The following is a 12,740-nucleotide window of genomic DNA, read 5'->3' on the forward strand; positions in this document are numbered from 1 at the left end:
TACTAATGTTATAATAACATTTAGGATTTTAAAGTGCTATTACTTGTATGTTAATCACTTAATTGCCTAGGACCTCAATACATTGCAGATATGCTGATTAAATACAAACCCAACAGATCACTCAGATCATCAGGATCAAGTCAATTAGAAATACCAAGGGTTCACTCAAAGCAAGGAGAGTCTGCTTTTAGCTATTATGCCAGCCGTAGCTGGAACCAGCTTCCTGAACAGATCAGATGTGCTCCAACAGTAGCCACTTTCAAATCCAGACTCAAAACACATCTGTTTAGCTGTGCATTTACTGAATGAGCTCTGTGCCACTTTACGGCCGATTGATTGCACCTTATCTTATCTATGTATCGTATTTTTATTCGTTTTATAACTGTTTTATCGCCTCTGGCTTGGCTTGCTCAGTTGGGGACACTAAATTTTTCAACTAAATATCCAAATAAATCTAATTATTAAGCTAAATTAACCATATAAACTAAATTACTGATCTAATTACTGTTCTAATGCCCACACTGTCACTGAATGATAATTCAAATGAACTGATGACATCACCGTTTTCTCCAGAACGGCTATACGGCTGAATAAAATTCTGTTGCATTATTTTCCTGTTTAACACTGTGAAGCTGCTTTGAGCACTATATAAATAAAGTTGACTTGACTTGACTTGTTTTAGCATCTATATATCATTTTATTATTTTTAATTATCTTTACAACTGTATATCTCTTGTATGTTCTTATGCATCTGTTGATTATTATTTTTGGTCAGGGCTGTCTGACTGGAGCAGTGTGCTTCGCTTCATTCCATTAATGGTATAAGTAAAGAAGCGGACTCAAGAAAGGGGAGGCCCTGCGGGGCATAGTAACGTTCCCCTACAGGAGCCCGTCCTGGACCGACTTGTACGGTTCAGGAGACATTGCGAAACCTGCTCCATCTCTTCCATCTCAGACTATTTTAATTAATCCTTGTTTTTATTTTTAATTCTTACATATGGTATTCTTATTTCTTATGCATATGTTAATTAATTTTCTATGTAAAGCACTTTGAATTACCATTGATTTATGAAATGTGCTATATAAATAAACTTGCCTTGCCTTGTCTAATGATGATAAATTCAGCTTTGATCACAGGAATAAATGACGCTTTACTATACATTCACAGTTATTTTACATTTTAATAATATTTCACAATATTACTGTTTTTTGTTGTTGTATTTTTAATAAAATAAATGCAGCCTTGGTGAGCATAAGAGACTTATATAAAAACATTCAAAATCTTACAGATCAAAAACTTTTGAATGCCAGTGTATATTCTTACATGATTTACTAAGTTACACAGTTAACAGAGGAAATTAAACCCTTAATTGTATTGTTTTATTGTTTTTTTCTGGGAAACACTGTAATGTTTCTTCAAAGGTCTAAGACACACGTTGGATCTTCATGCTGATGGATTTCAGAGCAAAAACGTTATTCTTTTTCCAGGTGTACCAAACATTTCCAATGGCCTCATGAGTACCATCTTCTCCCCATAAATACACACCGTTGGGGTTTGCGTAAAGACAGTTTTTGTACCAAAATGCCCCGAGATACTCTTTGGCACAGTTCTTCCCCGAGGTGTCTTGATCTTCGTCAAAGGTGGAGAACTTCATACCATTATGGTAGGTCAAAGAGTCGCCTGCAGAGAGGAAGAGCATCACTGAGGACATCAGGCGCACATTTACTCAACTGAGTGTGATTTTTTTTGTTCATTTGAATGAAAGTGTCCTACCTGCTCCTCCATTAGTGAACCCAGAAACTTGCAGTTTATACCCGGCACTTTCAGGACCCACAGAGAAGGACGAGTACTGAGCGAAACCCTTCCTTCCAGTGAAGTCCTCCAGATCCACTCTCAGCATGTACTTCCTGTTACGTGTCAGCTGGTACATGTTCTCCAGCCCTGTTCACACACACATGAAGAACATGTTCAGCCAAACTAGTGTTAATTTCGTCAGATGAGATGAGACTAAATATGTTCGTCAACGACCTTTTTTTCCATGACGAAGACGAGACGATGACGAGTCTGCACCAATGTCCAAAAACGCTGACAAAGACTAAATTAGCATGCACTATTGTTGACAAAAAAGACACGACTAAAATGTTTTACATAAAATAAAAACTAAGATAAAATCTCTCTTCACTTTCGTCTACAATCGTCTCTACTTTTTCATCATGAGAAAGAATATTCAGCTGTTTAAATATTCCGAAAGAATTCATGTGGTTCCCAGAGCACTCAATACTTCTAGCGCTGTGTTAATGGTCAATACATTTGAATGGCTTAAGCGGATACATAACAGCTTCACTATACAGGTGTTTGCAGCAATTTTTGGTAAACAGCACAGCATAGTGCACAGTAAAATCCCCAGAGTTAAATTAACACTGCTCAGAGAACATTTGGTCCCACTCTACAGAGTGTTAAAGTAACACTGAATCAGTGTTAAAGTTAATGAGATAATTGAGAGATTAATTAAGTGATGATTGACCATTAGTGGTGAACACCTGATGATAATGAGTAGAATCACTGAAGGAAAGAGAAAAAGAAAAACACAAGAACTACGACTGACTATTAAAAAGACATTCAATCTCTGAAGATCTCAGCAGAGGAGAATTAAACAACTCCACAAACAGCATTACCAGCTTCACACATTACTAACCAGACAGACTTTATTTCTATCAGATGACTACAGAAGCTCTTATTGAGGTTTAGATGTTGATGTTTTATTGAAAATTAAAGTTGTTTGAAGTTACCATTATTGTGATTAGTGTTTGCTTTAATTGGGCTCTTGACCCTTGACTTGCTAACATAAGTTTTTCTCTGGCTGCTGTAACTGTTCGTTACGGTGAAAATGGCAAGAAAATCTTGACGCTTGTTGTTTATGATACAGTTGTTATAATCATATAGTGCCTTATTTGCTGATCCCCTGAAAGTCATTGATTATAGGAGCATTGTGATTCTAGGGCAGAAGATCCAGCAATGTTATCATCAGAGAAACTAAACAATTATCAAAACATTTTTACGTAAAATTTGTACTGCGGTTTAATAACACATCACACAATAAGCACTTCTAACTCCTGCGAGTTGTACTCACACACAGACATCAAGAATCTGCCTATGAATCTCAACAATGGTGACATGCTTCATGCCACAATGCATTCTGGGTGCATCACGCAAAACTCATCTATGGCTCCCAGAATGCATTGTGGCATGAAGCATGTCACCATTGTTGAGATTCATAGGCAGATTCTTGATGTCTGTGTGTGAGTTCATCTCGCAGGAGTTAGAAACGATTAGTGTACAATCGGTTGCAAAACTTATTCAGCTTTTCTGATTAAAACAGTGTTGGATCTTTTCTAAAATCACAATAAAAAAAGTGAATAGTATATTGCTCATACTCAGTCATAAAATCAATGAATTAAATCATTATACAATGATCATATTCTCATCATCGAGCAGCCGACAGCATCTGATTGTGTTTACTCTTGCTTTTCTTGCCATATCAAACTCAGTTACAGCAGCCAGAGAAACACTAATGTTAAAAAGTCATCAAACTGCCCAACTAAAGAAAACACTGATCACCATGATGGTCACATTAAAAACTAACAATTTTCACAACAAAATCAAACAAAACATTTGTTAATTCTCAATAAGAGACGTCTGACAGAAATAAAGTCAGTCTGGTTAGTAATGTGTGAAGCTGCTAATGCTGTTTGTGGAGTTGTTTAATCCTCCTCTGCTGAGATCTTCAGAGATTTAATGTCTTTTTTATAGTCAGTCGTAGTTCTTGTGTTTTTCTTTTTCTCTTTCCTTCAGTGATTCTACTCATTATCATCAGGTTTTCATCACTAATGGCCAATCATCACTTAATTAATCTCTCAATTATCTCATTAACTTTAACACTGATTCAGTGTTACTTTAACACTCTGTAGAGTGGGACCAAATGTTCTCTGAGCAGTGTTAATTTAACTCTGGGGATTTTACTGTGTGTGCATTGATTATTACGTCAACCACATTCACAGTATCATTATATTATGGAGAGTGGTGGAGATGAAAAATTGTTTACATTAATGTTAATTTTTTTATTGTATTTAGTCCTCAGGTATTCCTTACTAATTGGTCACACTTATACTCATTGGTGGTCAAATGTGACCATACAAATAAATAGCCTATATTTTAGTTCAATAATATTTATTAATATTTTGAGGAGCTCGTTTGGTACTAAATACTATTTGTGCAATAAGTATGGTCCATTAATGACCACTTAAAACATTTGTCTTCTAATATTTGTATTATTTATATTGTAATTAGTGTAGTAACTAAGGTTAAAATGGAGAATTCCAATGCAAAGAGGCAAATTAGAGTTATTTTGTGGATGGAAAAATTTATTTTTCATTTGTAATACCATTACTGGTGCCTGTATGGCTCTTTAATTAATATACATGTTATCTAGTTGCTCAAAAAAGTATTGCAGATCATAACTGCTTACTTATTTGTGAAATTTTAAAATGTTAATAATGGTGAAAAGTAATGAATGCAAGCAAATATAATTTAACCCCCAAAAAAGTTTAAAATAGTGCTAAAAGGCAAACTTATTTTTCCTTATGTACAGTAGGCTATATACATATGAATTCATACTGAATCGAAACCGATATTTGTGCCCATCGTCATAAGCTAATGCTGATTTTAGGCATCTATGCTGTAAATCATCTAGTTAGCTGTGGTGTTGTGGCACAAACATTATACAGGTTATATGTATTTTATGTAACTTATTTTGCCACACAATATAAGAGTTTTCCTTTGACTAAAACTAGACTAAAATGACAAGACCTTTAGTCGACTAAAACTTGACTAAGATACCTTGAGTTGTCTTTTGACTAAAACTAGACTAAAATGATGAGACTTTTAGTCGACTAAAACTTGACTAACAAAAAAAGATATGTGAATGACTAAATATGACTAAAACTAACAAGGACATTTGGCACAAGTTAAAAATAGGTGACAAAATTAACACTAAGCCAAACACATGATCATCCACACAAACGGACACACACTGTGAGAACTTACCCAGCCAGTATTCGCTCTGCACATTCCCAAATCCTCTCTTGTACTGATTCCACCGCCGATAGAAATTCACACTGCCGTCCATTCTCCTCTGAATCACCTGTGATGGGTTTATATAGAATATATGATTCTTAATGTGTGTTCTGATGTGTGTTTAATGATCTAAAGTCACATTCGTACTGTCCATCCTCCGTTGTCGTCATCTTTCAACGGGTCATAGAAGTTCATATCGCTGTTCATTCTCCTCTGAAACACGTGATGGGTTTATATAGAATTTATGATTCATAATGTGTGTTCTAATGTGTGTTTAATGATCTAAAGTCACATTCATACCGTCCATCCTCCGTTGTCTCCCTCTTTCAACGGGTCATAGAAGTTCACATTGCCGTCCATTCTCCTCTGACTCATCTGTGATGGGTTTATATAGAATATGGGATTGATTCATAATTAGAAAAAAAATGTTAATGTGTGTTTTATGATTTAAAGTCGCATTTGTACCGTCCATCCTCTGTTGATCATGTCACAGTAAACCCAGACAGGATCATCTCCTGCTGGATAGATGGAGTAAATCCCACTGTCTGTTTCTCCTGAGTTGTAGATGTCAGAACAGTCGAATGGCTTGGATGTACAGTCACTGACCAGAACAACAGAGAGAAGAGCCGCCAAAAACAGCATCATCTACACGAGACAGAGAGAGAAAGAGATGAACATCACTAAAGCTGAAGCCCTCTGTATGAATGTAGACGTATTGATGAACTTACTGCCATCTTCTCAATCTCTCACAGCAGAGATCGGCTTTATCTAGATTAAAATAAACACATTTTCATATAATTTCTGTTTTCTGAAATTTGTATAGATGTCTGAATGCTCTGTGAGGTAAATGAAGAATGAAACAGTAACTCACCTTTAGTGTTGTGTGTTGTGTTGTTCATTCTGACACACACTCTTTATATATGACAGATTCTCAGACTCCTCCTCTGTGTCACACAAGAAATTTACACACACATTTTGGATGCAAATAAAAAAGGCTTGTGAATCCGTGATGTAAATTAAACATGCAGTGACGGACACAACTGTGTTTTACATGTTCAGTAAATCTGACTGAATCTGGGTGATTTAGTTTATAGCTATGATTTGTAGTTTGGATTCATTCCATCATGATTAATAATCTGGACAGGCTCGGCAGACCCAAGCGTACTGTGAGGGTCTGCTGGGAACGTTTGGCCGAGACCCCTGTCAGAGAGATATTCAACTCCCACCTCCGGCAGAGCGTCGACCGGATCCAGAGGGAGTCTGGAGATATTGAGTCTGAGTGGACCATGTTCTCCACCTCCATTGTTGACACGGCCGCTCAGAGCTGTGGCCGCAAGGTATCCGGTGCCTGTCGAGGCGGCAATCCTCGAACTCGGTGGTGGACACCGGAAGTAAAGGATGCCGTTAAGCTGAAGAAGGAGTCCTATCGGGTCTGGCTGGCTTGTGGCTTGTGACTGGTACTGGTTGGCCAAGCGGACTGCAGCCTGGGTAGTTGTGGAGGCAAAAAATCGGGCCTAAGAGGAGTTTGGTGAGGCCATGGAGAAAGACTCGTTTGGCCTCGAAGAGATTCTGGCAAACCGTTCAACGCCTCAGGAGGGGGAAGCAGTGCCCTACCAACACTGTTTACAGTGGAGATGGGCAACTGTTGACCTAAACTGGGGTTATCGTCGGATGGTGGGAAGAATACTTTGAGGATCTCCTCAATCCCTCCGATGCGTCTTCCATTGAGAAAGCAGAGGCCGGGGGCTCGGAGGTGGACTCGTCCATCCCCCAAGCTGAAGTCACAGGGGGTGGAGAGATACGCCCTCAAGTCTCTGGATGTTGTGGGGCTGTCTTGGCTGACACGCCTCTGCACCATCGCATGGCGGTTGGGGACAGTACCTTTGGACTGGCAGACCGGGGTGGTGGTCCCTCTTTTCAAGAAGGGGGACTGGAGACTGTGTTCCAACTATAGTGGGATCACACTTCTCAGCCTCCCCGGAAAAGGCTATGCCAGGGTACTGGAGAGGAGAATTCGGCTGATAGTGGAACCTCGGATTCAGGAGGAACAGTGTGGTTTTCGTCCCAGTGTTCGTGGAACACTGAACCAGCTCTATACCCTTTCCAGGGTGCTGGAGGGTTAATGGGAGTTTGCCCAACCAATCCACATGTGCTTTGTGCATTTGGAGAAGACATTTGTGTCCCTCGCAGCGTCCTGTGCAGGGTGCTCTAGGAGTATGGGGTCCAGGGCCCCTGCATTGCCGGCAGTAAGTCAGACTTGTTCCTGGTGCATGTTGGACACCGGCAGGGCTGCCCTTTGTCACTTCTGTTCATAATTTTTATGGACAGAATTTCTAGGCACAGCCAAGGGCCAGAGAGTGTCCAGTTTGGGAACCATGTGATTTCGTATCTCTGCTTTTGCGGAAGACCTAGGAGGGATTATGTCTCCCGGCTGGCCTGGGAATGCCTCGGTATTCCCCCGGTAGAGCTGGAGGAAGGGTCTAGGCAGGGGCGGATTTAGCGATTTGGGGGCCCCAAGCAAAATACTGGAATGGGGCCCTATGTTGTGATGATTGCTGACCTTGTCCTATTGTTATGGACAATTTTTATTTTATTTGACAACATTTTACATGTTATAAATAATTGCTTTCGTCATGTTGTAGATCCCTTGTTCACGTGTAAACGGGTTATAACAGTATTAGAGTAGGTTGGACACTAGGTGGTCATTTGTGGTAATTTTCACTGCACAATTGTTAACACAACACAAGGCTGTCTGATTCTAAACATTAAAGTATTTTTTATATTATCAAACTGAAAGAAATTATTACACGCATGAGAATTTTCAACCAAAAATGTGTGTACCTGTGTGGAAAGTAACTGCGCATGTGTCATCTACTCAGGTCCTTGAGTGAACGGCATTTAAAATGATAAATATATCATACGCACTGTTGCTCCGTATTTAATTATAACTTCAGATGCATGATATTTTGATATGTAGGGCCCTATGAAATCTGTTTTATTTTTTTCCAAATTCCATTTAAAAAAATTCCAGATTCCTTTTTTTCTGTTTTAATTTTTTCTGGCTGGTTATATACAATTTTATTAACCAAAAAGCATGTCTAATTAATTGAAACTTGAATAATTTAACAGCAATTTATTAAAAGTTTAACTAAATATATATTTATTTGTTTTATGTAGCTATATTTCAATTTTTCTGGTAATCAGATGAAGGCATACAACATTTATCTTTTATTCCAATGAAAATTAAATAAACCCTTTCATTTTTGTACATTCAAAGTGCTACACAGAAGGGGATTTAGGCCTACTGTTAAAATTATACTGTTTAAACTTTTATTTTGACGGGTTGCCTTAGACCTTTTTCTGTGTACGTTATGATGATAGTTTCTCTCAAATGAAACGGTTCAATGCTTGTGGCCTATGATTTCCGCGATGCAGAAAATGCGAACGGAATTACGGAATCCAGTCATAAAAATTTTATTTAATGTTTAACACGGAATGTCACAGAATTTGTCAAATTTTGGATGAATAAATCCAATGCAAGTCAGTACACTTCAATCAAATCGCGATATGGACTAGTGTATGTGAATATTAAACGGCAAAAATACTATTTAAATATGAATCCTGCATGTTTTGTGTCTCTGTGTGAATGAATATTTATGAATGGATTCTGTGATCCTGTACGCGTCTTCTGAATCGCGGAAATCATTTGGGCGCTACTCTTTCTAAAAGAAGCACGTTCAACGCGGATGCGCAGGCAGTTGTCCTGGTAATGAACACCACAGCAACCACTTGTGCGTCCGTGCTGAACTCGCATATAAAGAGCATTCTAGGGGCCCCTTGCCCTCTCCAGGGAACACAAGACCGCACAGTAATCTCAGACAACTTAATCCAGATATTTTACTCCAATCAGCAAATTCATATGAAGAAACAAATTAGCCAGAGATCAGTTATTATGATTATCTCAGACTAAGCAAGGTATAAAGAACAGACCCCTGGTACTAGAGCACAAATGCAATGTGGAATAAACATGCTCACACACACACAAACACACACAGGTGTGACTGCAAATGACAGCATTTGTATATATTTTGGCAAACAAAACCAGCCACAAATGCAGATTTGAAGGGGAAAGACCTAACACACACACACAAACACTTTTGCATGCACACACAAACACGTAACTCCTGTTCATTTCTGCTTATTGGTGGGGGTTGAGGAGATTTTTTTTTTGCCTCCGATACCGATATCTGGGATTCAGTATCGGCCGAAACAGATTACCGATTGATAGGTTACCTTCACTTCACTTCCCGTGTGTGGTGTCAAAATTACAGACGGGTCATAGATATGTATACGTAGAATCCTCATTCGAGCGATCCACGCAGGCACTAATGAGGTATCTATGTATGTATCTATGACCCGGCTGTAATTTTGACCTCACACACGGGAAGTGAAGGCAGTCTGCAAGCGTTCTTCTGATATGAGGTGATATATTTGCATTAATACCGCTTGGTTTCTCTCAGAAACCGATCGTTTCGTGTCTTAAGACATCAATGTGTCGTCACGAGCCGCGGGGTTTAATTTGAAGTTGTCTGTCCATGTTTTTTTTACTCTAATATAATTCGACCCCATTGACAAGCATTATATGAGTGACACACAGCAACGGTTGGAGTTAAAAATCTTCATTTGTGTTCTACTGAAGAAACGAAGACACCTACATCTTGAATGCCTTAGGGGTAAGCTGAAAAACATCAAATTTTCGTTTTTGGGTGAACTATCCCTTTAAATTAGAACTTTTAGCAATTAAGTGGGCCGTCACAGAAAAATGTAAAGATTATCTATGGGGCGCTAAAGTTAACCAATAACAATCCCTTAGTACATCTTCATACTGTGAAATTGGGGGCGGTAGATCATAGGTGGGTGGCCCATTTGGTGAATTATAATTATGAAATAAGAAAGGCTAAATCAGACAGTAAAGGTCCATTGACTGTTTTTGTTCCCCAGGCACTTCTGCAAATCGTGAAAATAGACTTATGCATCAGTGAAGACTCCTATAACGTCTAGGGAAGTAAACAGTCCATGGTTGGGGTGGGAGGAGTCTTTGAGAATACTTCTCACTCTCCTTTGGCAGCGTTTGTGGTAAAGTCTTTACCAGAGGGTAGTCCAACACCAGTGATGTATTGAGCAGTTTTTACAACCCGCTGGAGGGCCTTCTGGTCTGAGACAGTGCAGTTGCAATACCACACTGTGATGCAGTTTGTGAGAATGCTTTCAATAGTGCAGTGGTAGAAGTTCAGCAGGTAGACAGGTGAGCTTCCCTTAGTTTCCTAAAGAAGTAAAGGCGCTGTTGTGCCTTCTTGACCAGTATGGATGTGTTGAAGGGTCCAGGAAATATCCTCAGAGAGATGGACACCAAGGAACTTGAAACTAGTCACGCGTTCCACTTCAGCTCCATCAATGTAGATGGTTGTGTGCGCATGGTCCTTCCTGGTTCTCCGGTAGTCCACAATCAGCTCTTTGGTCTTCTGGGTGCTGAGTGTGAGGTTATTATTGGCACACCACGCTGCTATACACTCAACTAAAGGATTATTAGGAACACCATACTAATACTGTGTTTGACCCACTTTCGGCCTTCAGAACTGCCTTAACCCTCAGAGCCCGACGGCATCGCCCACGACGTCACACGGCACCTCCGATAAATATCTATTTTATTTCATGAAACTTTTATCGATTTTCTTACCGTTTTTTCCAGCAGAAAGCTAACGAGCTAGCCATCACGGGGGTGTCTTTGGTGTCTTTGTAGCCTTTACAGAAGGTTTTCTATCCAGCCTGGAACATGTGCATCTTTTTGGAGTTGTTCAGCAATAAATCAAAACGCTTACATCCAAGATATATCCACTTGATGTCCATAATTTATACATTTTCTGTCATTTTTGCCGCTAGCGCGATGCTAGCTGCCATTTTGGATGAGGGTTTGACCAATGACAGGCTGATCTGTCATCCACGTTGGTGTGCGTCATTACGCATGAACCACAGCTGTTATTGTGGAGAGATAGAGCCGCACGGCTAGTGTTGAGGAGAGAGAGAGAGAGAGAGAGGCGCTGCAGTTTTTAGTAGTTTTGTGGAGAAAGTTTGAGGAAAAAGTTTGTGGAGAAGTTCCTGATAGGAACTGTTTTGAGGCTTGGCACCAGTAAATATCCAAAATCCAAAGAGGCCAAAAGCGCCTGGACTTTTTTTGGAAAAATGTAAATAGTTTTGGTTCTGTATAAGTTATCATGTTTATTCCTGAGTTCCAGGACTCCAAAGACTTGAGCAAATTGTTTTCCAGAGGAAATATGCTTAGCTTTTATTTATTTGTGTGTGTTTTCAATAAATATTTGAGTGATTCAATTTCCGTTTTATGTTTTCATTTGTCTTTATGGTCCCATAACTTATTCTATATTCAGGTGACATCAATGCAACACACATATACTGATAGTGCAACTTGTCTTGAAAAAAAAGAGGTGTGTCAATTGTCTGTGCACAACAGGGTTGATGTTTTACAAGCTTTTTTAGTACATAACACCAGGCGGAAAATTAATTGTAAAAATACCCTTAGGTCTTAAAGGGTTAATTCTACGTGGCATTGACTCAACAAGGTGCTGAAAGCATTCTTTAGAAATGTTGGCCCATATTGATAGGATAGCATCTTATGTAGTTGATGGAGATTTGTGGGATGCACATCCAGGGCACGAAGCTCCCGTTCCACCACATCCCAAAGATGCTCTATTGGGTTGAGATCTGGTGATTGTGGGGGCCATTTTAGTCCAGTGAACTCATTGTCATGTTCAAGAAACCAATTTGAAATGATTGGAGCTTTGTGACATGGTGCATTATCCTGCTGGAAGTAGCCATCAGAGGATGGGGACATGGTGGTCATAAAGGGATGGACATGGTCAGAAACAATGCTCAGGTAGGCCGTGGCATTTAAACCATGCCCAATTGGCACTAAGGGGCCTAAAGTGTGCCAAGAAAACATCCCCCACACCATTACACCACCACCACCAGCCTGCACAGTGGTAACAAGGCATGATGGATCCATGTTCTCATTCTGTTTACGCCAAATTCTGACTCTACCATATGAATGTCTCAACAGAAATCGAGACTCATCAGACCAGGCAACATTTTTTCAGTCTTCAACTGTCCAATTTTGGTGAGCTCGTGCAAATTGTAGCCTCTTTTTCCTATTTGTAGTGGAGATGAGTGGTACCCGGTGGGGTCTTCTGCTGTTGTAGCCCATCCGCCTCAAGGTTGTGCGTGTTGTGGCTTCACAAATGCTTTGCTGCATACCTTGGTTGTAACGAGTAGTTATTTCAGTCAAAGTTGCTCTTCTATCAGCTTGAATGAGTTGGCCCATTCTCCTCTGACCTCTAGCATCAACAAGGTATTTTCGCCCACAGGACTGCCGCATACTGGATGTTTTTCCCTTTTCACACCATTCTTTGTAAACCCTAGAAATGGTTGTGCGTGAAAATCCCAGTAACTGAGCAGATTGTGAAATACTCAGACCATCCCGTCTGGCACCAATAACCATGCCACGCTCAAAATTGCTAAAATCACCTTTCTTTCC

At 39.6% G+C, this 12,740-nt stretch overlaps 1 protein-coding gene across 1 annotated transcript; it reads right to left on the reverse strand.

Moving 5' to 3' along the window:
- Positions 1-1,164: 1,164 nt before the first annotated feature.
- Positions 1,165-6,024, reverse strand: LOC307123836 (microfibril-associated glycoprotein 4-like). The gene is made up of 7 exons (XM_079812578.1): positions 6,006-6,024; positions 5,863-5,902; positions 5,600-5,779; positions 5,435-5,509; positions 5,105-5,201; positions 1,775-1,942; positions 1,165-1,681 (listed from the first exon to the last, which is right to left on the reverse strand). Exons 2-7 carry the CDS (start codon positions 5,866-5,868, stop codon positions 1,425-1,427), a joined length of 783 nt encoding a protein of 260 aa, XP_079668704.1. The 5' UTR covers positions 5,869-5,902; positions 6,006-6,024; the 3' UTR covers positions 1,165-1,424.
- Positions 6,025-12,740: the final 6,716 nt, after the last annotated feature.

The sequence above is a fragment of the Gobio gobio genome (genome assembly GCF_949357685.1).
Source record: "Gobio gobio genome assembly, chromosome: 3".
Taxonomy (NCBI): Eukaryota; Metazoa; Chordata; class Actinopteri; order Cypriniformes; family Gobionidae; genus Gobio; species Gobio gobio.

Coding starts and splice junctions, on each gene's coding strand:
- LOC307123836 (XM_079812578.1), bottom strand. Junction 5,510..5,599: donor TGATCAACAGAGGATGGACG/GTACAAATGCGA, acceptor AACCCATCACAG/ATGAGTCAGAGGAGAATGGA. Junction 1,943..5,104: donor GCAGAGCGAATACTGGCTGG/GTAAGTTCTCAC, acceptor GTGTGTGAACAG/GGCTGGAGAACATGTACCAG.